At 43.6% G+C, this 24507-nt stretch overlaps 1 protein-coding gene across 1 annotated transcript in view; it reads right to left on the bottom strand.

The window, feature by feature from the left end:
- Positions 1–24507, bottom strand: part of MGMT (O-6-methylguanine-DNA methyltransferase) — a 265223-nt gene that overhangs the window by 224318 nt on the left and 16398 nt on the right. The window contains exon 4 of the mRNA XM_053583529.1: positions 10820–10900. Coding sequence (XP_053439504.1) covers positions 10820–10900 — 81 coding nt within the window. The remainder of the gene's footprint in view (positions 1–10819; positions 10901–24507) is intronic.

Genomic DNA, 24507 nt, shown 5'->3' with positions numbered 1-24507 from the left:
ACTTCACAATAACTCTAAATATCTGTATTCATATTCGTCAACTCAGTTTTAAATATAAATGAAATACGGAGTAGAGCCATAAAAAGAACAAGTGCATTTGCGGACTGCGTGCATTTTTATGTCCTGTTTGGGTACGGCTGCTCTGAAACGTCAGCCGCCTCTCTCAGGGTTGTGAGTCGATTCTTGTTCTCGAGTCCTCATTTTGTACTAAACTTTATTGCTTAAAAAAAGAATGTAACCTGATTGTGAGGAAAAGAATAAAGGGAGAAACCCTGGAATCCTCGCATGTGGTTTCCCTGAGCTGATCGCAGCAGCCTCCCTCCTCACAGTTTAGAGAGGAGGTGGCCCAGTCCCCACACCGTGAGGACACAGTCGAGGGAAGGATGGCTACAGCATCACACCTCTGGCACACAGTATCCACTTTGTTTTAACTTGTATTTTATTTTATTTTTTGAGACAGAGTCTTACTATGTCACCCTTGGTAGATAGAGTGCTGTGGTGTCACAGCTCACAGCAACCTCAAACTCTTGGGCTTAAGCAATTTTCTTGCATCAGCCTCCCAAGTAGCTGGGACTACAGGTGCCCTCCACAATGTCTGCCGATTTATTGGTTGAAGGTGTCACTGTTGTTCAGTAGGCCCCGGCCAGGCTCAAACCCAGCAGCTTTGGTGCATGTGGCCAGTGCCCTACTCACGAGCTATGGGCTCTGAGCCTTAACTCATTTTTGTTGTAGTTGTTGTTGTTGCCGTTTGGCTGAGGCCAGGCCTGAACCCACCACCCTCAGTATATGGGGTAGGCACCCCACTCACTGAGCCACAGGCGCGGCCCTTAACTCGTTTTTTAAAGGAAAAATAAAATAACTCTATGATCATTTATTTCCTTTTTTGTCAAAAAGCAAACACACCAGAAAAAAGAAGGCTTCTGTACCTTTATGTAGGTGACTTCATGCCAACAGGCTGTAAGTCCAGCTGGGTAGGGACAAAATGGCTGGACATTACATATGGCTGGCCCTGGGCCAGGCGCTCCACAAACATGATCTCATTTACTCCTCAGGCAAACCCGAGGCACATGGAATTATCTACAGATGCGGAAGCAGATTGGGAGGTTAAGGAACTAGCCCAAGGACATGGCACTCAGGTGGGAGGTGGGTACCCAAGGTCAAGTCAGCACACTTCCAAGCCTAGAGCCTGGACACCACACAGGACATGTTCCCATCATGTCCTGTTGGTAACAAACATCCCCTTGCCACTGTGGGTCTGGCTTAACCTCTAGGGCAGCAGTCCAAGTGCCACAGAGGAGGGGCATGGAGAACTATGAGCTGGCGTGTCCACGAGGCTTACAAGAGCACCTCCAGTCACTTCAGCTCACTCTCCGTAGCCAGCACATGGGAACAACCAAGCCGCAGGTGAGTGGAACACCGAGTCCTCACACATTCCCAGCAGAGGAGACCTGAAAATTGGCAAGCACCACCTCCTGGGTCTGCCATAGACAGTGACACTGTAAGTTCAGGTTTATATTCGAACTCAAGCACTGTTGGGCAAGGACCCAGCACCGAGGACATATGCAGAGTCCTCAGAAAGGTAGCAGTGAATGTGGAGGCCATACCACCAGTAAAAGCATCACCTGCCAGCAGGTGCTTCAAAGGAAGGAGACACCACATCTGCTTACCTTCCTGGTAAACAGAAGCACAAAAACCAAAGAAGGAAGGGAAGGAAAGTTCTGATTCCCTTATCCATAAATGAATAAATATACAAGGCAGACAAAAAGAAAAACAAAACAAAATGAACAAGCCCATGAACATAATTAAAGATATGTATGGTACTGGCCCTGGTCCAGGGGCTCAACCGTAATCCTAGAACTCCGGAGGGGACCAAGTGGAAGGGGTACTTGCAGCCAGCAGTTCAAGACCAGACTAGGCAACAGAGAGAGACATAATCTCTACAAAAAGGTTTTTATAAAGGTCAGCCAGGCAGGGTGGTGCACACCCACAGTCCCAGCTGTTTGGGAGGCCAAGATGGGAGGATCCCTGGAATACAGCAGTTTGAGGATGCAGGATCTATGGTCACACCACTGCACTCCAGCCTGGGAGACAGGACGAGACACCATCAATAAATAAATAAAATCTGTACGAAATACTCCAATACACTCACCCTGTGGGCCACTCTAAGCACATTCCAAACCAGAGCAAAACAAACCCTCAGTTTCCCAAAAGAATAAAGACTTTCTCAGTCTTGAACTGATGACGGCTGCTATCTCTCTTCACAGGACATATGGCCCCAATCTCTAGCCTAAAGAAAACAAGGAGGGGCGTGGAGAACCAGGAGCCCTCGTGGACACTCCCAGCCAGAGTGGGGAGGAGGCGCCAACTCTGAGTCGGTGAGCACACGGGCAGCCCTGCCCCGCAAGTCCCCGCTGATTATCAGTCTGCCCCCAGCTGAGCTAAAAGCAAGAAGGAATCTACTTGCAAAGGATTTTGGTGCAAGAGTCACGGGAGGCTTTTTATGAACCATCAGTGGACCCTGGCACCAGGACGTGACCGACCAAAGTCTCTGAGATCTAAATGTTTTGGCTTTAGTTTATCTCTAAAAGTCTGTACAACTCTGGTACTTTCTAATTCTACCTAGTCTTAGATTTAGAACAGAGTTGTCAATGAAATAGAAGTCAGGCTAATGGGAGACACTAGCCGGTTTGGGATGTCACAGAGGTGACATTTAGAGCATTAACAAAACCAATCCTCACAATAACCCATGGAGAGAGGTGAGGTTATAAGCTGCACAGCACAGGTAACGGACCAACACACGGCAGCTGTTTGCCTCAGGTCCCATTCCCTGAAGAACTTGGGAATTCCAAACACCACAGCCCAGCCTCTTCACCACCAAAGTCCCCATCAGCTAAAGATGCCTCGGAGATGGCCACCAGAGAAGTGGCCTGTGGGGCACTGAGGAGCCCCCCTGCCAGCCGCCCGGCCGAGGCCAGCACCTCAGCAATGAAAAGCTGGGTACTGACAACACCAGCCGGGAGGGCTTTCTGAGCAGACACACCACCCACGTCCCTGACACTGTGAGTAAGCTTTAAAAATCTAAACTTAGTTTCTATCTCTTTCCAAGCCCAAGATCTAAAAATTGGTCCATAGTCGAAGGTTTGAGACAGAATGATTGTAACAAAAATAAAGATACACTTAAGAATGGAAGAATTAGGGAACACCTATCAATATACAATAAGTGAAAGTTCAGAAACTCCAAATATTTTTCAGTTATGTATATCCTTTTACTACCCAAAACAAGTTTTAGTAATTTCCTGCACATATCCAGCAATTTTAGTCATCTGCTGAAAACTGACAGGGAGTCTGTACCTCCACCAGCCAAGTTTCCTGGTCCTGTGCCACCAGCAACCCAGTTCACATAGAAGCATGATGGCCTGGGGAGCAGGGATCTACGTGACACCCTGGGACGTGCGGCTGGCGTGCTGCACTGCATGGGTCCTGCCTGGCCCTTGATGTAGTGAAGAACAACCAGACCCCTTAAAGGAAGTTATAGTCATCTAATGAATCTTCAGCATTTTGGTTACAACAAAGAGAAGAATCACAACGAATCCACACATAGGTAAAAAGCACGAATCAGCAAAGATGGGAGTTAAAAGTTAATAAAGTGGGTTAAAGAAAAAAAAAAGACCCTACGTTAGTAAAGCATACTATAAAAGGGAATTACCATTCTTCACATAAAATAACATTAGAGGATCTTCACTGCTTTATTTTTACGTGTTCTAAACATGCCACAATGGGATATTCGAGAAATAAGCTAATTAGTGGGCCGACCTATTTGGAAACACGCCATCTATTTCGCAACACAATGATACCATTTTCTGTCTACTTCAGTTCAGTATCAACCCTGTGTTCCCAATCATGTTTACAGAAGGGTTCTACAGATTGAAGTCTTTCCACCAAGCAAGCAGAGGAAATACTCTCCTTCATGAGTAGGGTTGTACCTCCCTGGCCTCCTCCGCGTCTAGTGACGGCAATGTCACAACACGGTGCCATCAGAGTCTGTTTAAAAGGAGCCGTGGTGTGAGTACCGAGCACATAACAAGCACCAGGTTTCTCACTGTGGGAGAAGGAAGCTTCTGACAAGGGGGCTCCAAAGGGGGAAAGGGCCACCGCCAGAATGGAAGCTGTTTTGTTGAATCAAACTAGGGGCATCAGGATGATGTTGTGGTTTTCAACATGTACACAGGTGGCAGACCCAAGAATAAATACCGATGTGTGTGCACACAGGGGTGAGGACGCATGCACGTAGTCCCTGGCTCTGGCCACTGGGAACAGCTGGAAGCAGCAGTGCGCCCCTCGCACCCAGGTCTGGGTCTCCAACCTCCATTCTGCAGTTGGAGGAGGCTGAGGCGTCTTGAAGGGACTAGATCTGGGGCTGGGTCAGGGAAAATAAGTCTGGATTATGCTGTGATGCAGGAAAGTGAGAAAGTGGCAGGAAAAGGAGGAATATGTCCAAAAGACATGGAGCCAACTGACCTCAGGAGTACCCAGGAGCCCAAGTGGGAGCTGAGTAACGGAGTGAGCCGTGACAGCGCTGGGCTGCACCCCAGGAAACACAGTAAGGGGGCTCACAAGTCCACACCAGCATAAACACCTCACTGAATAATTAATGAAAACAGAAGAAAGAAACACCGACCACCAGGCAAACTGCGCAGTAAAGCTGCACAAGATGTGCCCCGGCTGCTAAACTCAGCCGGCGAAGCCTGAGGAGAACCCAGATGGTCTCAAAACATCCCTCCGCCCCCGAGACATTTATTAATTACTAAGGGAAAAACGGTAACTTTATAGTTGGAGAAGCACAACAGAAGCTCCCCAGGAGGAGATTCACCTTCCCCAAGTGCCCATGGCTAACATCGCAGTGACTGACCGATGGACAGTGACGTCAGGATAAGCTGCCCTGGGAGGGCACGCCACTTCTGTGCCTTCTTACAAAAACATACCTCAATCTAATCAGGAGGCAACATCAGTAAACCCAAACTTGAGACACCCTGCAAAGAAAAGGTCACAAAGTCAAGGAAAGAGGAACTGTCACAAACTAGACATCTTAGACCCTTCTGGCTGCTCTAACAAAAATACCTTCCACCAGGTGGTTTATCAACAGAAGTAAATTTCTCATGGCACCTGCAGAGCCCATGTCTACTGGAGCCATGTCCTGGCTCCCGGACGCTGCCTCCTGCTGTATCCTCAAGTGGTAGAGGGGAGAGCCAGTCCCCAGCCCCTGTGTGAAGTGATGTTCCCTGTGTGACGTCATCACTGCCCAAAGGCACCGCCTCCTAGCACCATCCCCTATGGGGTGACAGCGTCAGCACAGGAATTTTGGAGAACACACACACTCAGACCACTGTGCCAGAGGAGACCAAGGAGACACACAGGGCTTGTCACAACACCACCCAATGCCCTGGTTGTGGTGAACGTGCCAAGGTTATGTAAGGGGTTAAGCTCAGCAAACACAGACAAAGGTTGTATGAGGTCAGACAATTAAGTCTGCAAATTCACCCTAGGAAAAGTGCCACAAGCTTCATTGCTGAACATCACTACGGTCACCTTCGAAGACGTACTCCCTTTGGGAAGCTGGGCACCGACCCCAGCGCCTCGCACTCCCTTTAAAGCATGATTGGAACCCTTTTTCCGAAATGGCCATCAGCGCTGCCAGGGTATGAAGTCTGACGTTTTAGTTCATGAACTCATCCTAAAAAAAGTCCTAAAACTATCTGAAAATAAAAAGTAAAAAAAGAAAGAAAAAGTTAAGGCATTGTTATCTGTGTCTTTGCAGCATCTATTCAGAACTTAAAGACCTGGCAGTTCAGAAATGGGAGAGGGGACGAGGACGACCCCTGCCGCTGAGCCTGGGAGCTGGTGTCAGCTTTCCTCAGCCTCCTCCCTGCCCGCCAGGACCCAGAACCGTGCCATGGAGGGTCTGCCTGGCACCCCTCTGGCACAGAGGTGGAGGTGGTGAGGGCTGTGACTGGGAAATAAAAAGGTTAAATAGATCATAAATTAAGATTAGTGTCAGCTGGCCAGCAGCTTTACATCTCATTATAAATGAGATCAAGAAATGATGCTCCCCGTTAAAACCAGAAACCATTTAGAGTATTTCTCTACAGCTTCTACCCCCAATAGGCCTCACCTGCCAAAAAATACACAAAATTAAAACTAAAAAAACAAAAAAGAATACACCAAGATATCTTTTTAGAGTGTAATCATTAAAAGGAGCACAGGTACAGATGATGTACAAATGTACCTGAAACACCACCGACAGTCGGCTATCTGGTGGGATATTTTCCCTGTACCTTTTTCCAGAAACATCTAGAGCAGTGGTTCTCAACCTTCCTAATGCCGTGACCCTTTAATACAGCTCATGTGGGTCGTGACCCACAGGTTGAGAACCGCTGATCTAGAGTCTAGATTTAGACTGACCTGGGATGACTGGCCTCAGGGCCTCCTGTAGGGCAACCTCACCACCCCTACTGGGTTTTGTGTCAGGCTGCAGATGGAAATAATGCCAGAGACGGATGGCAGGGTTGTATTTAGACATTTTCCTAAGGAAACCAGAGCATTGCTGGATAACTATACAAATGTTGATTTTACTAAAATGCTACGTGCCTTGAGCCAAGGTATTAATCTTGTTATAAAAGTAGTCTCTCCTCCTGCTAGCCATTCGTTAAACTTGCAGAAATTTTAAATGTACTTATTGTTATCATCATAGGAAAAAGGCAAAGAACAAGCGTGTGGCAGGAATGCAGGAATCAAAGTGGCTTTCGCGGGCAAGACTTTGGTGACAATGAAAATTCCAGGCACTGGGGTTTCCTGAAATATTTATTTATAAATCAGTTTTGTTTGTAGTGTTTTACTTCTAAAAAATAAATTGTCAATTACTGCTAAAGAGTGAATTAAAAGGAGGAACTCCAGACAGCAAACACAAATACAGAACCGGCCCCTCTGCTCTGTGCTCTCCGCAGGCAGCCATGTGCACGACGCAGGGCTGCTGGCGCCCGGCCGGCCGGCCACACGGGACCTGCAGGAGCATCGACGGCCACATCAATCTTGTCAGCTGCAGGCCATCGGTCCACCGCCTGCCGGACACAGGGGAAGGCACCAAACTCCTGCCCGTGAGCACTCTGGGAAAGTCATTACATCCTCCGCGCACTGACCAGATGCAGGGCTATTTCTGCAGGAGCTTACGTCCTGATGAAGTTCTGATGTCATTTTAAATACGTGAAGAAGCCCTGCCAAGAAAAAAAGGAAAAAGAATCCTGGTGGGAAGAGATAAGCCTACGAGAGACCAAATTCCATAACCGTTTGACAGAGAAGCCTGTCCGTGTTATCACCCCTCTCCCCTGACTGTGTGATACAGAATAAGGTTATGATTATATAAAATGGCTGCAGAATTTTGGAGTAGGCCCTATCAAAAGAGAGGAGAATTTTCTTTCTCTAGCAGCGAACAGGAATTTGGAGTTCAGCAGGCCTGCTATCATCTGCGATGAGTTATAATCAGCAGATGAGACAGAAGATGTCTCTTATCACTTGGCCTATAAATAGCTTCTGATCTGTGGGGTAAAAATGCATTGAACTTTAATAAGCACTCCGTTATAACAAATAAAACCAAACACCTAATTACCAAGTGACTATTTATAGCTTCTAAAATAACTTAACCCAGTTTTACAAAGCAGATATTTTAAGATTCAAAGAAAAATCTTGCTCGATTCCAGCATTTGGTACCAATACTTACTTTGCCTAGACCCAGAGGATCAAGAGATGTGTAACTCTAAATTACATTATTTGTACTGTGAATTCAAATAATAATTAGTCTCATTTACAAACAGCAATTACTTATAACAGAAAACTGAATCATGAATTTAAATTGTTAACTGTGACAAAAATTCAAAACCTGGTTAAAGGAGAGTGGGAGAGCACCTGCAGGTGGGTAACCCCTTCAGTTTATTGAACAGGCTTTGCAAAACAAGCTTACATATGCAGTGAAACCTTTTATTCTTCTTCACTTCAATCTATTTTATATTTTTAGCATCTTGTTCAGGCAAATTCCTTTCCCCAAGGGGCATGGTGTCTCTGTTGACACAGCACAAGAGGAGAGAGTATGTCTGTGATAACACAAAAAGGAGCTCCTGCAGCTCAGAGTACTGAAGGTAAAAATAAATAAACGAGTGGAGAATTAAATATAAACAAGCAAAGAAAACCAGAGGTCAGAATTAGACTAGACTCTAACGACCACTTCATACCATTAAACAAACACTGAACCCATCTAGACCAGCACAGGCCAACATAGTGACTATCAACCACATGTGGCTACTTGTTTAAAATAAATTGATTGGAATGTAATAAACATTTATAATAAATTCAGCTTCTAATTCCCAGTGTCCAGTAGCCAGCTGTGACTGGTGGCTATTCCAACGGGCAGCATGAAGAATAATTTCTACCACTGCAAAAAGTTCTGCTGACAGCTCTGCCCCGACCAACCCCATCACCGCACGCGGTACGGGAGCCGAAACCCGGGAGGCCACACAGAGTGAACCAGGAGCCCAGACCTCGCTTGCTGCCACACAGCACACGGCTGGGCACCAAGCATGTCACCCAGCTCAGCCCCACCCAGCTGGAGCCTGAGCTGCACGTGGTCAGGAATAGTTTGAACCCAGCACACCCCACCCACAAACACCTGGCACGCAGCAGGTGTCTGAGGGCTCCTGAATAAGGACAGGAGTAAAAGAACTAGAGCTCCCTTGGGGCTCCAGAATTCCTCAAACACGTCCTGGACTCCAGAAGCTAAGTGGCCAGTTAAGGATTTCCCAGCCAGAGTCATGAGAAGTCCTCCCGGCTTTAGTTTCAAAGCACCATGTTAAACATGTCTGTGCACAAAATTTTCACTAACTCTTTAGGACAGTCTCAGGTATGAAATCCCTATGAATGCCTGACAATGGAAGAAGGTCACATCTTCACACTAGAGCACTTGGCCACCTCCGAAGATAATGCTGACAAAGGGTTCAGTGATGTGGATAAGCACTTATAAGGTCAGTGAAACGCCAAGCACAAAATTAATCCCGAAATAATCCAGAGGGGTGGGGGTGAGGGAGTGTGCGCATGATGTCTGTGTGCACGTGACACAGGCCTCCAGAGTTTGATCCAGCTTTGTCCCCTACAGAATCCTGCAGCAAACTTCCCCAGAAAGGGCTGCCTCCCAGACTGAGGATAGAAAAATAAATGTTAGTGAGTTCTGGACTGGAAGAAACACCTAACAACGGTCCCCAGACCCAACACTGACCCTGGTGCACCCTGACCCTCAGTTGAGTCACTCTAAACGATGGAATCCTTATTGGGATGATATTTGGGAACACTGGTAAGCTGCTTAAGAATTGACTTTGATATTGCTTTTTTACTAAATCTTCAAGATTTTGTCTATATTTGACTTTCAGTAGCTTTATGCAAAAATATTATCAACCCAGTTCTTTTGGGAAAACTGGTTTACGGGACTATAATACACATGACAATTTTAAGACCATTCATAGCCGACCTCTCTAGCAAGCAGGAACAACATAAGGAGTATGGGTACTCAGAGAAGGACCACGCGCTGGACCAGAAAAGCTGCTGCCCCCTGTGGCATAGGTGGGAAGGGGCCTTAGGTTATTGCCACAGGCATCCTCGGACAGCGTGGGAAAACAGCACGAGACCCCCTGACCCAGCAGGGCCCTACAAGAGGCTGAGACCTAAGGGACGCTGACTGGACAACCTCCCTAAGGATCCAGACAGCAGCAAACCCACAGGCCGCCTTGAGAGAAGGGAGAAGAAAGATAAGGGAGAAAAGCATCCCTGATTGGCCCTTAGAAGTCAATCAAGCTCTAGCCATGTGAACTCATAATCAAAAGTCACCGAATAAGCAAGGTCTCAAGTTATCATGAGAAAGTTACAACACATAAGACAGGTGAAAACCAGGAGCCCACACTGGACGCTGGGGTTGCAGCTGGTACTGAACATGGACTAACTATGAAACATGTAAGCAAGTAAAAATAAAGGGTGGGAGGGAAGAATGGGCAGGGAGCCAGAGAAAAACCAGAAGCCACCAGTACAGACTTCCATTCTGAACAAAGGTAGTGCACTGAGGCAGCCCACCGTTCCCACTAACGTGGAAGTCAAAAAAATAACATCATCGTATCTTTAAAAGGCTGTTGAGCTGTGGAAGCAGCCAGGATAGATGGCCCGAGATGGTCTGGGTGGAGACTATCCTCAGAGGTGAGCCGCTCACGGCCCTGCCCTCCTGGAACATTCGCTGACCGAGGATGCAGATGGAGAGCTGTGTGGACCAGCCCACACACACCGTCTGTACCTGGGAAAGAGGTCAGGGGGGCTCTGAGTGGTCTGGCAGGGTTGGGAGAAAGTTCAGGATTATGAAGCACCTGAAAGTACCATCAGTTTGTGGGAGCTGTGCCCAGCAAGGGCATTGGAAGGGACAGTGCAGTCTCCCTGTGTCTAATGGTTCCTGGGAGACCCAGGAGTCAGGGCGGGAGAACTGGATTGCACAGTCACATGTCCCACCACAGCGTGCACCAGATTGTGAAACTGCGGGTCAATGGAAGGCCAAAGAGCAAAGCTCAAAACCTGATGCATCTCCCAAAGCACTTATAAGCTGAAGAGAGAGGCCACAGGCTTTCCACCAAAAGCCCAGACAGCCATGCTCAGAGAAAGGGTCCAACTGGGGGCTTTACTGAAATCACAGCCCAGCCCCAATCCAGACTGAGCCCTTATGGAACTGAGGTCATTACTCACTCACAGGCCTGAAGACAGAGGGGCCTCTTCTGCAATGGAACATGTAATTGTCTAGAGGCTTTTCGCACAAGTCCAGCACGCAACTCTGAAAGCAGGCGGAGAAGGCAAAAATTACGGCCAATACTCACGAGAAAAACGCAGAAAATATGAGAAGAATGAATGTCCATAATACTTAATGGATAAGAACTGTTAAGATAATTTTGGATTATTTTTCAATGAATGGATACATTTAAAAATAAGAAGACAGACAACATGAGTGGAAAGTAGAGAATTTTTCTTTTTTTTTTGAGACGGAGTCTCACTATGTCGCCCTGGGCATACACAGCTCACAGCATCACAGCTCACAGCAACCTCAAACTCTTGGACTTAAGCCATTCTCTTGCCTCAGCCTCCCAAGTAGCTGGGACTACAGGCACCTGCCACAACACCCGGCTATTTTTGTTGTTGTTGTTATAGTTGTCACATTGTCATTTAGTAGGCCCTGGCTGGGTTGAACCTGCTAGCCCTGGTGTATGTGGCTGGCGCCGAAACCATTGAGCAACGGGCACCAAGCTGAAAGTAGAGAATTTTAAACACAGAATTGAAATACTGTGTTGAAAATAATATATTTTATTAAAATGTAAAATGGACATTCTAAAACTGAAAAAGAAAAAAATTTGAAATTTAGAATTCACTGGATGAGTTTATTAGCTGACTAAACACAAAGGAAAACAGTGTGTGTAATCAGAGAAGCAGAGAATAGCCACCTGAGTCCAGAATGAGGCAAGGAATGAAAGGAAAGGACAACCTTAGAGGCATGAGGGGAGCATCACAACCCACATCTAACTCAAAGCCCAGAGGGAAAGCGAGTGTGCATGAGGAAGAGCACTATTTGAGAAGATGAGGGCAAAGAATTTTCCAAAACAGATGACAGATACCAACCCAGAGATTTAATAAGTTTATCAAACCGCAAGCAGAATAAATATGAAGAAAACCACAACTAACCATGATACACTTAGCTTTAAACCAAAGAGAAAATCTGAAAGGCAGTCACCATAAAACATCTGTGTTACCCTACAAACATCACAGTAAGACTGCAAAACCACAGGCACAAGAATGCCCACATTTTTGAATGATGCATAAAGTACCCACTGACTCAGCAGCCAGTGAACTGCTCCACTAGGGTTTAAAAATGGAGGCCAAACATGTTTTTAAATGGAGCACCAGTTTGCTACCGGTTGACTAATATTAAAAACAAACAAAAAAACCTAAGAGGCTTGGCCCAGTAGCTCACACCTGTAATCTCAGCACTCAGAGAGGCCAAGGCAGGAGGATCACTTGAGCTCAGGAGTTCGAGACAAGCCTAAACAAGAGTGAGATCCCGTCTCTACCAAAAATAGAAAAACTAGCCAGGCTTAGTCCCAGCTACTTGGAAGGCTGAGGCAGGAAGAGCATTTGAGCCCAGGTGTTGAAGGCTGCAGTGAACTATCATGACACCACTGCACTGCAGCCCAGGCAACAGAGCAAGACTGTCTTGTAAAAATAAAAATAAAAATATTTATTTATTTTTAAATTAAAAAAAAACTAAGAGCGCTCATTCAGCACAGTCAGCAGCCCAGAGCCAGGCACCGTGGCCAGAGGCAACAAAAGCACAGGGAGGGCAGGACAGGATATCCCAGGAAGGCTAAAAGCTTAGAGCACCAGGAGCAAGGATTGCTGCCTTCAAAGTGTGTGGACAGGACCCGTACAACAGTGTAAAAGTGGAGCGGTGAGGGGAACGGTGTATAAAACTTTGTAAAGTCCTTCATTGCTGAGGAAGTGGTTCAGACGCAATGTAGGTGACCCCTAATAAGTCTAGGGTTATACTGTAATCTCTAGGCTAATCTCAAGAAAAAAACAAGTATGTATAACCAGAAAGTTAGGAAAGGAAAAAAAAAATGAACAAAAGCACTCTATTAATCTACAAGAAAGCAGAATAAGTTAGAAATAAAGGAACAAAAAAAGAGACAATTAATTAGAAGACAAATAGCAAAATGACAGAATTAAACTCAACTATAATTATTTTAATGTGACTGGACTAAATAATTCAACTGAAAGTGAAGATTGTCAAATGGGATATTAAAATCTATGCACTGTCTACACACTTCAAACATAAGGCCAGGAGCTGCAAGTCTAAGGGTGAGAAGTGACACCATACTAATGTGAAAATGGATTAACAGAGTTAACCTAAACAGAGTTTTTCTTAAAAGAATTAAAAACCTTAAAACAGTAAGAGCAATTAAACCACATACTTAAAAAATCTTCCCATAAATACCAAGTTTTATTATACAGGTAAAATCTACCAAATCATCAAAGACAAGACCATTTTTGTCTAAATTATCCTAGAGAACAGAAAATAGAGAACACTTAACCCATCCTGTAAGACCAGAATATCTTTGAAACCCAAACCAGACAAGGGTACTAGAAGAAAGAAAAACTCAGGCCCATCTCACTCATAAAGACAGGTGCAAAAATTCTAAGTAAAAAATTAGTAAGCCGAGCCTGACAGGTGTTGAAAAGATGATGCTTAGTAGCCAAGTAATGTTCTTCTTAGGACACAAGGATGATTTAACCGTAATAAATCTATAGAAGTCACGACCCTCACTAACAGACATGGGGGTCAGAATCACACTCCACAGATGCTGAAAGTCACTTAATATAATTTGAAGCCTTGAAATGTTTTCAAGAAGCTATGGGAGAATACTTCTAAAATTTTCTTTAGCTCTGAAATAGTTTATGAAATTTTTTTGTTTAGCTACTGAAGGGAAGCCAAAAAAAAAAAAAGGAAGAAAGAAACAAAAAAAAAAAAAAAGAAAGAAAAATAATTTCAGTCAACCAGAAGACAAGGAAACTCCCTTTCTACTAAAAGTCTATTGCAAGTATCATTTTTGGTGGTGAAAAATTTGCAGCCTTCCCTTTAAAATAAGTAACAAGCTAAGAAGATCAATTACCACAAAAAAAACCTACTTAAGATGGAGATCCTAGCTAGTGCAATATGGTAAGTAAAAGAAATGATTTACAGAGGAGAAAGAAAGAAGCAAAGCTCTCATTCACAGGTGATATGATTGACTACACAGAAAAATCAAAGAACACACATGGGGTGTATTAAAATTTTAAAAAGAATTTAGAAAGGAAATTAAATATAAAATGAAGACAGAAAAATCAATAGCATTTCCATATACCAGTCATAAAGAAAAATCTAATCCAAAAAATGATGCTATTTATAATAGCAATGGCAAACAAAAAAAAAAAGAAGAAGAAGAAGAAAAAGAAGAACCTAGGGAAAATGTTACAAAGGGTGTGTAAGCCCTGTGTGAAAAAAGTTGCTTAGGGTTTGAGAGTCACTGGAGCAGACCTGGAGAGACAGCAAGAGCTTGTTCCTGAACGGGAAGGTTCCGGCATAAAGAGGCCAGTCCCCCGCAGTGATCGATGGACGGATGCAAGCAAGGCCCTCCAAACACCAAAAGGGCTTAAGGAATTTGACCAGCTGATTCAGAGCTTTGTCTAGATGAGCAAAGGCCCCCAAAGAATTAAGATGTTCCTAAAGAACAACCAAAAGATGTGAAGACTTTCCTACCAATTTTAAGAGTTAGCCGGAAGCTGCAGTAATTAATACCCCTGGCATCTGTCCTGAAACACATAAAAACACGCGTGGAGTAGGAGAGCTGCCAAGCAGATCTGCATCCATGTGAAATCATCAGTTGCTCCCGTCTCATTTCTGGAGTGACTCCTCCTTTCTCCTCTGTTCTGCAGGTCCCTCCTGTCACATGTGAGCCACACATCCACAGCGGGGGCCCTGCAGGTCCGTGAAGGAGCAGCCACTCAACAAAGGATGCAGAACAGCCGAAACTCACATCCAGCTAGAACTGGACTTCCACTCCACACACCACACAAAAATGAATTCCAAATGGTCCTCAAACTTGTGGATTTTTTTTAGAACTTTTTATGACTGGGAATAAGGAAGAGCTTTTGAAAATGTGCAAGCTATAAAGGAAAAGAATCACAAACTCAGTTACATTCCACAATATTAAAATTAGGAACTCCTGCCCATCAAAAGACACTATAAAGAAAGTGAAAAGGTGAGCCACAAATTGGGAGAAGATAATTGCAGCCAATTTAACTGACAAAGGATTAGAACCCAGGATATATAAACACTCCCACACACAAATAAGAGAAAGACAAAGGCTTAGCACAGGCATTTCACAAAAAGGAGTCTTGAATGGCAATGTGAAAAGATGCTCAATGTCACGGACAGTCAGAGAAAAGCAAATTAAGGTCACAAAGCGATAAGCCTTTCTACCCAGGAGGTTAACAACTATCAGTAGTGTGATACGTCCAAACTTTAGTAAAAATATGGATCACCCAATAGAGGTCTAATCTGCATTAACCATTGTTACAAAACAGTTCCTATCTTGTAGCAGGGAACACTGATAGTCCAGTGATTCTCCCCTGGAATATACTCCAAGGAGAAACATATACAACAGTGACCATCCACACAGCTGCAGACCCCAGCAACACCCGGAACAACCCAAACGCCCACTGACAGAAGAACAAAAAAGTGTGTCCTCAAACAGCAGTGCAGACCTACGATGAAATACCGCGATGCACAGAAAATGAACCAACACCAGCAGCACACAACAGAGATGAATCCAGAAACCCAATTCTGAACGGGAGAAAGCGAGTCTCAGAACACGCAGACCATAGCCTCTTCATAAAGGCCAAAAACAAGCAACACAATTGACACCTGCAGAAAAAAAACAAGGATAATATGGTGAAACCGTAGAAACTTAAAAAGCAAGAGAATGGTGAACACATAGTTCAAGACAGCAGTGACCTTGGAGTGAGGAGAGCTGGGGACGTCAGGGGGGCAGGACCGGAGAGGAAGCTGCAGACCGCCCAGGTCAGTGTCCTGAGCTCTTCAATCAGCGGTGAGGTGACAGCTGTCCTGGCTGCTTTTACTTCATAATTTGCACGTATCTCTTATGTTCTTTAGTACAGGAATTGTTGCACTGAATTTTAAAAAGAAAGCAAGAAAAAGCAGGAAGAGAAGGACAGAGATAGGAAACGAGGGAGGGAAAAAAAAAAACCACAGAAGAAAAATATGGAAGGCTACATTGACATAGGAAAAGCCAACAGAGTCAAAATCCCACAAAATGGAAACCTGAAATGCTCATCTGATGATTATTGAACAGCAATACTTTTCCTAGAAACTGAGTATTATACTAAGAGAAACATTCACAACTTACTCATTTTAGATTGAGGAACAGTTTGGCCTCCTATCACTAACTATGTACAAAACACACACAAGTTTTAAAATTTGTACATGATGTAAAACTTTGTACGTTAACAACACATTTTCCCCTTTACTTCTGTAGCCTGGAACGGTTGGGAATCACACTTAGAAAGCTCAGTGCTCATCTGAGAAGGCATCCTGCACCCATCACAGCCACCGGGACAATCCTTACCCTCGTGTGGGTTCCCCGGAGATCAGGAGCAAACCACCTGAGCCATCTACATGTTCCTGGACACTTGTGCAGGACACCTGTTGACACCTACTTTCTCTGGGGTGTGCACAGCTGTGCGGAGAGTACTGTCTGAAGATGCAAGCTGACTGGGTCAGGGTGCCGAGTGATTCACACCTGCGACCTGAGTGAGCCGGGACAAAGGACAGCCCTAGGTGAGTCGCTTTTCTTTTTTATTAATATTAAATCATAGCTCTGTACATTAATGCGATCATGGGGCACCATACATTGGTTTTATAAACAGTTTGACACATTTTAATCACACTGGTCAACATAGCCTCCCTGGCATTTTCTTAGTTATTGTGTTAAGACATTTATATTCTACATTTACTAAGTTTCACATGTACCCTTGTAAGATGCACCGCAGGTGTAATCCCACCAATCACCCTCCCTCTGCCCACTTCCCCCCTCCCTCCATTCCCTCTCCCCCTTCCACATATTCTTAGGTTATATCTGGGTTATAGCTTTCATATGGAAGCCAAAAATTAGTTTCATAGTAGGGCTGAGTACATTGGATACTTTTTCTTCCATTCTTGAGATAACTTTACTAAGAAGAATATGTTCCAGCTCCATCCATGTAAACATGAACGAGGTAAAGTCTCCATCTTTCTTTAAGGCTGCATAATATTCCATGGTGTACATATACCACAATTTATTAATCCATTCGTGGATCAATGGGCACTTGGGCTTTGAGTCGTTTTTCAAATGCAGAGTTGCACAGAATTCTCTGGAAAGCCTTGGTAGGAAGCAAAGCAAGGCTTTAATGTCACCATCATCATTAAGTTTAACTGAGTAGAGTCCAGGCTGGCCAGGCTCTGACCACAGTGGTCTTCGATTTCTGGCAGGGGAGCACACACTTTCCCTCTGTCTCATCTCACTTTCGATAATGTAAAAATACCACAAAGACAGACCTCAGCAGAGTACGTTTCTACTGATGACACATTTAAATCTGCAACCAACATGGGAGTAAAATAATCTGAATTAAAGATGCCTTTGATTTTCTCCATTTCTCCAATCTCAGGTCCCCTCCATGTGGAGTTGAAATAGTCCTTCTTTGAAGCAAAAAATATAAAGTTATTTATATTTCTTAACAAAAAGTTAACTTATTTGTACCAACTTTACCAACACCTGTGATCTGGGATTCGCACATGAATTACTCAAGTTTTATGAAGGAGAGAAGACAATTAACTACAAAGGGATTTTGTAAAATTGTGCCTAAACTTAGAAGATCAGTTAGTTTCATTCTTTAACTCTATTTCAGTAAAAAGGAAAAAGGCTACCAAGTTATACCATGTTCAACAAGGAAGATGAAGAACTTTCAAGTGTTCTGAAAATTACTGTTCTTTGAAATTTGTGAGAGTTTGAATAAGTAAGTTAAACATCCTTAACAATTGGTTAGTGAAGCTTTTCATCTGCTTTATGTGCTAAAGAATCTGTAGTCTGGGGCCAAAGGGGTTCCAGTAATTTCAGTCCCGTTTAAGTGCAACTGGTGTCTCCTTTGTTAATACAGTTCCACTAAAAATTTTGTGGGGAATTACACTTCTACCCTTGATGGAGTAGGAGGAACCAAACTTACCTAAAACAGAACAAAGTACAGTTGAAATATCCCTTATCTTAAATGCTTATGTGCTTTAGGCTTCATATTTTCTGAACTATGGAATATTTAAAAAATAGCTATTATTGCCTAATCCAAAGATTAGCAGAGCATTCCTAATTCAAAATGTTCTAATAAGCATTTCCTTTGAGCATGACATTTGAATATCATGCTAGCACTCAAATTTCAGATGTTGGAACATTTCAGAATTCAGATTAGGGATATTGAACCTAGAAACAAAACAATGATTTTCTAAACAATGGTCAACAGGAGCCAAGGACTGTGCCCCTGAGGGAAGGGAGATAAGGTGGCCCAGTGCTCAGGGCACAACTCACAAGCATCTCCAGGCTGGACTGGAAAGGAAGGACCACTCCAAAACCAGTGGGTGGCTGACCAAGGAGAGGAGACAAGAGGCCAGAATTTGGAAAGAACAAAACACCTGTACATTTGGGGCACAATACCAGAGAAGAAAGGTCAGAGAGAAAGCTCCAGACATCTGCAGAAGGATCAGTGGAAGGCTCTGCCTTACTGAGCTACTACTTGAAAAGGATTTTCCTGAAGTCAAGAAAGAAGCAGGCCAAGTGATTTGAGCACAGAGCCTGGAATAGTCATGTGCTCACTGCCAGTGTGGAAAGACTTCACAGTACGACATCATCAGGTAAGGACCTCCAGGCTGCCTCATTTCATATTTATGTATTCAGTACACATACACACACACACACACACACACACACACACACACCCCAATTAAATAAAGGCATTGCCTTAGTGGTAGAGTTAAATTATCCCCAGATTAAAACCTATTCTAGACCCACCCTAACAAAATGTAAAAGCAAGCCTTGCTTGAAAGGATACAATTGATTTCAAATAACTTACCTACACCAGAATAAAGTCCAAACACGTTAAACTTCAACATCCCAATAATAGCACTCAGCAACAAAATTCTCAATGGCCAGGATCCAATTAAACACACACACACACACAGAGAAAGGAAATATAATACACAACCAGGAGAAAACTCATTCAACAGAACTACACCCAGAAAAGGAAGAGATGATTAAACAAAGAGATTATGACATAAAGACAATGATTATGTTTCATATATTCAAAAAGAGCAAACCATGCATATGGTAAAAGAAACAGACAATATAAAAAAATCCACTCAGAACTTACAGAGATTGAAAATACAGCATTTTAAAAACTATCCACGTACAGAAAGACAAAAGGATGAGAAAAAGAACAAAGCACCAGTGAGATATGGGATAATATCAAGCACTCCAACACACTTGCAACTAGGGCCTCAGAAAAAGAGTGGAGGCAGAAAGATCTTTGAAGAACTATTAAGTTACAGGTCTTCAAATCAGATAAAAATAAATCCATGTAGATAGAGCCTCCCTAATCTGAAGTGTTCCAAAATCCAAAAGTTTTTGAGCATTTACATAATGCCACAAGTGGAAAATTTCGCATCTGACCCCATGTGAGAGGTCTTAGTCAAAATGCAGGCAAAATTTTGTTTTATGCATAAAAGCACTAAAAATAATGTATAAGATTTCTTTCAGGCTATGTGTATAAGGTGTGTATGAAACATAAATGAATTTCATATTTAGAATTGGTCCCAACCCAAAGATATCTCATTATGCATATTCAAATACTCTAAATCCAAAAAATTCTGAAATCTGAAACACTTCTGGTTCCAAGTATTTCAAATAAGGAATCCTCAACTCGTACTCCCAGATACAAGAAGTTCAGATAAACTCAAGCAGGAAAAAAACAAAAACTACCCCAAGACAACTAATCAAACTGCTAAAAACAAATGACGGAAAACATTTAAAATGGTCAAAAGGGAGAAAAGACAGATCCCAAAGGAACAGCATAAAGAATAACAGCAAACTGATCATCCAAAACTATGCCAGGAAGGACACAATGGAACATCCTCCCTAAAGCATTAAAAGAAAAACATGGTCAACCTAGAAGTCTGTAAGCAACAAAATAGCTTTTCAAGAATGCAAGTGAAATAAAGGCTTAAAAAAAACTCACCAAAGCAAGATGATGGTCTTATATTAGCAGACCTGCACTCAAGAAATTTGGGATCAGATTATCAGATATAAAAAAAAAAATGAGGAAAAGTATCCAATGTACACCGTACTACTATGAAACCAACACATAATCACCTACACACCCACACAAACGATAAAACATGACTACAGTCCAGAAAGAAAGAGGGAAGAAGAGAGAGTGGGGAGAGGAGAGGGGAGGCCAAGAGGAGGGAGGGTGTTTAGTGGGACCTCACCTACTGTGCATAATACAATGGTACATTTCAAAACTATTAAGAAGAGAGTCTAAATATCTTACCGCATCAAATAAGCAAGTGAGGTGATGGTTACATCAAGCAGTTCGATGTAAGCGTTCCACATGGTTTATCAATTCAGCACATTGTACCCCATAAGTGCATTAATGTGCACAGTCATGATTTAGTCAAGAAAAATGATGTGAGATAGAAACCTGCTGGTATATGAACATCTTGTATTAGGAACACTACAAATGAATGAAGAGCTCAAGAAATAATAAAGATAACAGACTATGTGAAGCAGAAATAATGTATTTTGGAATTTGTTACACATGCAGCAAGAACATAACAAGAAAGTGGAATAAAGGAAACTGAAGTGTACTGTTGCAGGTGCTAACGCCACTTCTCAAGTTCTATCATAATGTGAATGCAGACAATGAAAAGCGAAGTATGTTTATACACGTGCTACAGCAATTACTAAAACAGGAAGGAGAAACACCTCAGAGGCTGAGAGTATGGACAGAATGTTAAAATGGCGGCGCCTGTGGCTCAGAGGGGTAGGGCGCTGGTCCCATATGCCGGAGGTGGCAGGTTCAAACCCAGCCTCAGACAAAAAAAAAAAATAACATAAATAAAAGGATAGATTGGGAAAAAAAAATATTCGAACAATCAAAAAGAAAGCAGGGAAAAGGCAAGAAGAGCAAAGGAACAAATGGTCTAAGTAGAAAACAAACAGCAAGATGGTATACTTAAACACAACCATATTAATAGTTACATTAAACGTAAATGTTCTAAACACTCCAATTTTACAAAGATGTTGTCAGACTATTTCTTTTTTTCTTTTCTTTTTTTTTTTTGAGGCAGAGTCTCACTCTGTTGCCCTTGGCTAGAGTGCTGTGGCCATCAGCCTGGCTCACAGCAACTTTAAATTCCTGGGCTCAAGGGATCCTCCTGCCTCAGCCTCCTGAGTAGCTTAGCTGGGACTACTGGCACCCACCACAATGCCTGGCTAATTTTTCTGTTTTTAGTGGAGATGGGGGTCTCGCTTTGCTCAGGCTGGTCTTGAACTCCTGAGCTCAAGTGATCCTCCCACTTCAGCCTCTCAGAGTCCTAGGAATCCAAGCATAAGCCACCACACCAGGTCTAGATTAAATTGTTTTAAAGAGAGACCCAACTGTATGTTATCTACAGGAAACATTACATTTTCTATTGAACCTATTATTTAACCTGTTTTAACCTAAAACATTACATTTTATATTTAAAATATAAAACTATGAGAAAACAGTTACCATAGAAACATTAATTAAATGAAAGCTGGAGTGGCTATCTTAATATCAAATTTCAAAACAAGGAATATGACCAAGGCTAAAAAAGGTTACTTTGTAAGTGTAAAGGGTTAATTCACCATGAGGACACACACATTCCAGGTATGTATGTATGCACCTCATGAAAGCACCTGCAACAGATGAAGGACTAACAGAACTAAAAAGGGGAAACAGACAACCCCCCCTTATAGTTGGATATTTCAATACTCCTGATAATGTATAGAACAGCAAAACAGGAAACCAGCGAGGATACAGAACATCCGAACAACACCATTGACAAACCTGACTCAACTGACATTTAAAAAACGTTCTACTCAAGAAGCACAGCATGCACAATCTACATGCAGTCCAGCAGACACCACCTTCACCACATTCTGGGGTGGACCCATAGTCTGGGCCACAAAACAACTCTCCACAAATTTAGGAGGTCTGAAATCATAGAAGGGACATCGTCTGACCATAAAGCGATTCAACCACAAATCAATAACAGAAAAATACTGGAAAAGTCTCCAAATATTTGGAAAAATCTCAAAATATTTTTAAATGAAATGACATACTTCTAAATACCTCATGTATTAAAGTCAAAATCACAAGGGAAATTGTGAAAACACAGTGCATCAAAAGTGAGTGTAGCTGGCAGTGCTGGGGGGGTTCAGCAGCTAAAGAAGTGTTGGGGGGGAGGTTCAGCAGCTAAAGCAGGGCTGGGGGAGGTTCAGCAGCTAAAGCAGGACTCGGGGGGAGGTTTCAGCAGCTAAAGCAGGGCTGGGGGAGGTTCAGCAGGTAAAGCAGGGCTGGGGGAGGTTCAGCAGCTAAAGCAGGGCTGGGGGAGGTTCAGCAGCTAAAGCAGGGCTGGGGGAGGTTCAGCAGCTAAAGCAGGACTCGGGGGGAGGTTTCAGCAGCTAAAGCAGGGCTGGGGGAGGTTCAGCAGGTAAAGCAGGGCTGGGGGAGGTTCAGCAGCTAAAGCAGGGCTGGGGGAGGTTCAGCAGCTAAAGCAGGGCTGGGGGAGGTTCAGCAGCTAAAGCAGGGCTGGGGGAGGTTCAGCAGCTAAAGCAGGGCTGGGGGAGGTTCAGCAGCTAAAGCAGGGCTGGGGGAGATTCAGCAGCTAAAGAAGTGTTGGGGGGGTTCAGCAGGTAAAGCAGGGCTGGGGGCGTTTCAGCAGCTAAAGCAGGGCTGGGGGAGGTTCAGCAGCTAAAGCAGGGCTGGGGGGGTTTCAGCAGCTAAAGCAGAGCTGGGGGTGTCAGCAGCTAAAGAAGTGTTGGGGGGGTTCAGCAGCTAAAGCAGGGCTGGGGGCGTTTCAGCAGCTAAAGCAGGGCTGGGGGCGTTTCAGCAGCTAAAGCAGGGCTGGGGGAGGTTCAGCAGCTAAAGCAGGGCTGGGGGGGTTTCAGCAGCTAAAGCAGAGCTGGGGGTGTCAGCAGCTAAAGAAGTGTTGAGGGGTGTTCAGCAGCTAAAGCAGAGCTGTGGGGGTCAGCAGCTAAAGAAGTGTTGGGGGGTGTTCAGCAGCTAAAGCAGAGCTGTGGGGGTCAGCAGCTAAAGAAGTGCTGGGGGAGTTCAGCAGCTAAAGCGGGGCTTGGCGGGTTCAGCAGCTAAAGAAGTGCTGGGGGAGGTTCAGCAGCTAAAGCAGGGCGGGGGGTTTCAGCAGCTAAAGCAGGGCTCAGGGCGGGGGGTTCATCAGCTAAAGCAGGGCTGGGGGTGGTTTCAGCATCTAAAGCAGGGCTGGGGAGCTTCAGCAGCTAAAGCAGAGCTGGGAGGTTTCAGCAGCTAAAGCAGGGCTGGGGGCGGGGGTCAGCATTAAATGCTTCTATGAGAAGAGAAGAAAGAACGACTTAAGCTTTCACCTTAAGAAACTACAGAAAAGGAAGGATACTAAACCCAAAGCAAGGAAAAAGAAAGAAATAATAAAGAGCAGAAATCAACAAAATAGAAAAAAGAAAAATCAACAATGACAAATATTGGTTCTCTGAAAACGGATAAGGCCCTTAGCCAGACTAATTAGGAAAAAAGAAGAGAAAATGCAAATTACTAATATGAGGAATAAAAACAATGACATGACTGAAAATCCTGCAGACATTGAAGGTATAATATAAAATAGTAAAATAACATTAGGCCAATCAATTCAAAAACTTAGATGAAGTGGTAAAATTTCTCACAAAGTACAAAATCCCAAAAATCACTCAAGAAGAAATAAATTACCTGAACAGCCCTAAATCTACTTAACAAATTAATTTGTGGCTGATGTCCTTCTCACAAAACTTCAAATCCAAATGGCTTTGCGCCCACAAACCCTACTAACCATGTAAAGAAACAATGCTAATAGTGTATTGACTAATCCCAGATAGAAAAGAGGCCTCACTGTATTTAACATATAGAATAAAAATAAATAATAATATATGGAACCCAAGGAAAGATTATCCAGGAAGGCCAAATTGGTTTAATATATAAAATCAGTATAATTCAACATATAAGGTACTTAAAGGAATAAAATGCTCTCAATCTGGTAAAGGGCACCTACAAAACCCTATGGCTGACACCACACTTACGGGTGGCAGAGGATGTAATGATGAGGACAACAGCTGACACCTAGGCAGGAACCAGACAGAGGTACCAAACTGCAGAAGAATCATCCTAGCTGCCCACACACACACACACACACACACACACACACACGGCTAAGGAAAAAAAAAACAAAACAAAACAATAAAACAGGTTCATGTAAGAATGTCCTAATGAAGCAATCAAACTTGTCACCTTTCTAAATATAATGTTCTGTGACCAAATGGGAACAAGGCAGTTCGGCGGCAAACCCACAGTGGCTGTCTCCAGCCTCCAGGAGAAAACCTGTGTGAGTGGTGGAGTTTCCAGGTGAGCTGCTAACATTTTCTTAGAAGAAAAGCGTGATTTATATGAGCGACTAACAAACTATAGTTATTCAGACGTACACATCCGGCA

This window comes from Nycticebus coucang, chromosome 3 (assembly GCF_027406575.1).
Source record: "Nycticebus coucang isolate mNycCou1 chromosome 3, mNycCou1.pri, whole genome shotgun sequence".
Classification (NCBI taxonomy): domain Eukaryota; kingdom Metazoa; phylum Chordata; class Mammalia; order Primates; family Lorisidae; genus Nycticebus; species Nycticebus coucang.
This window is presented reverse-complemented; position numbering and strand designations above follow the sequence as displayed.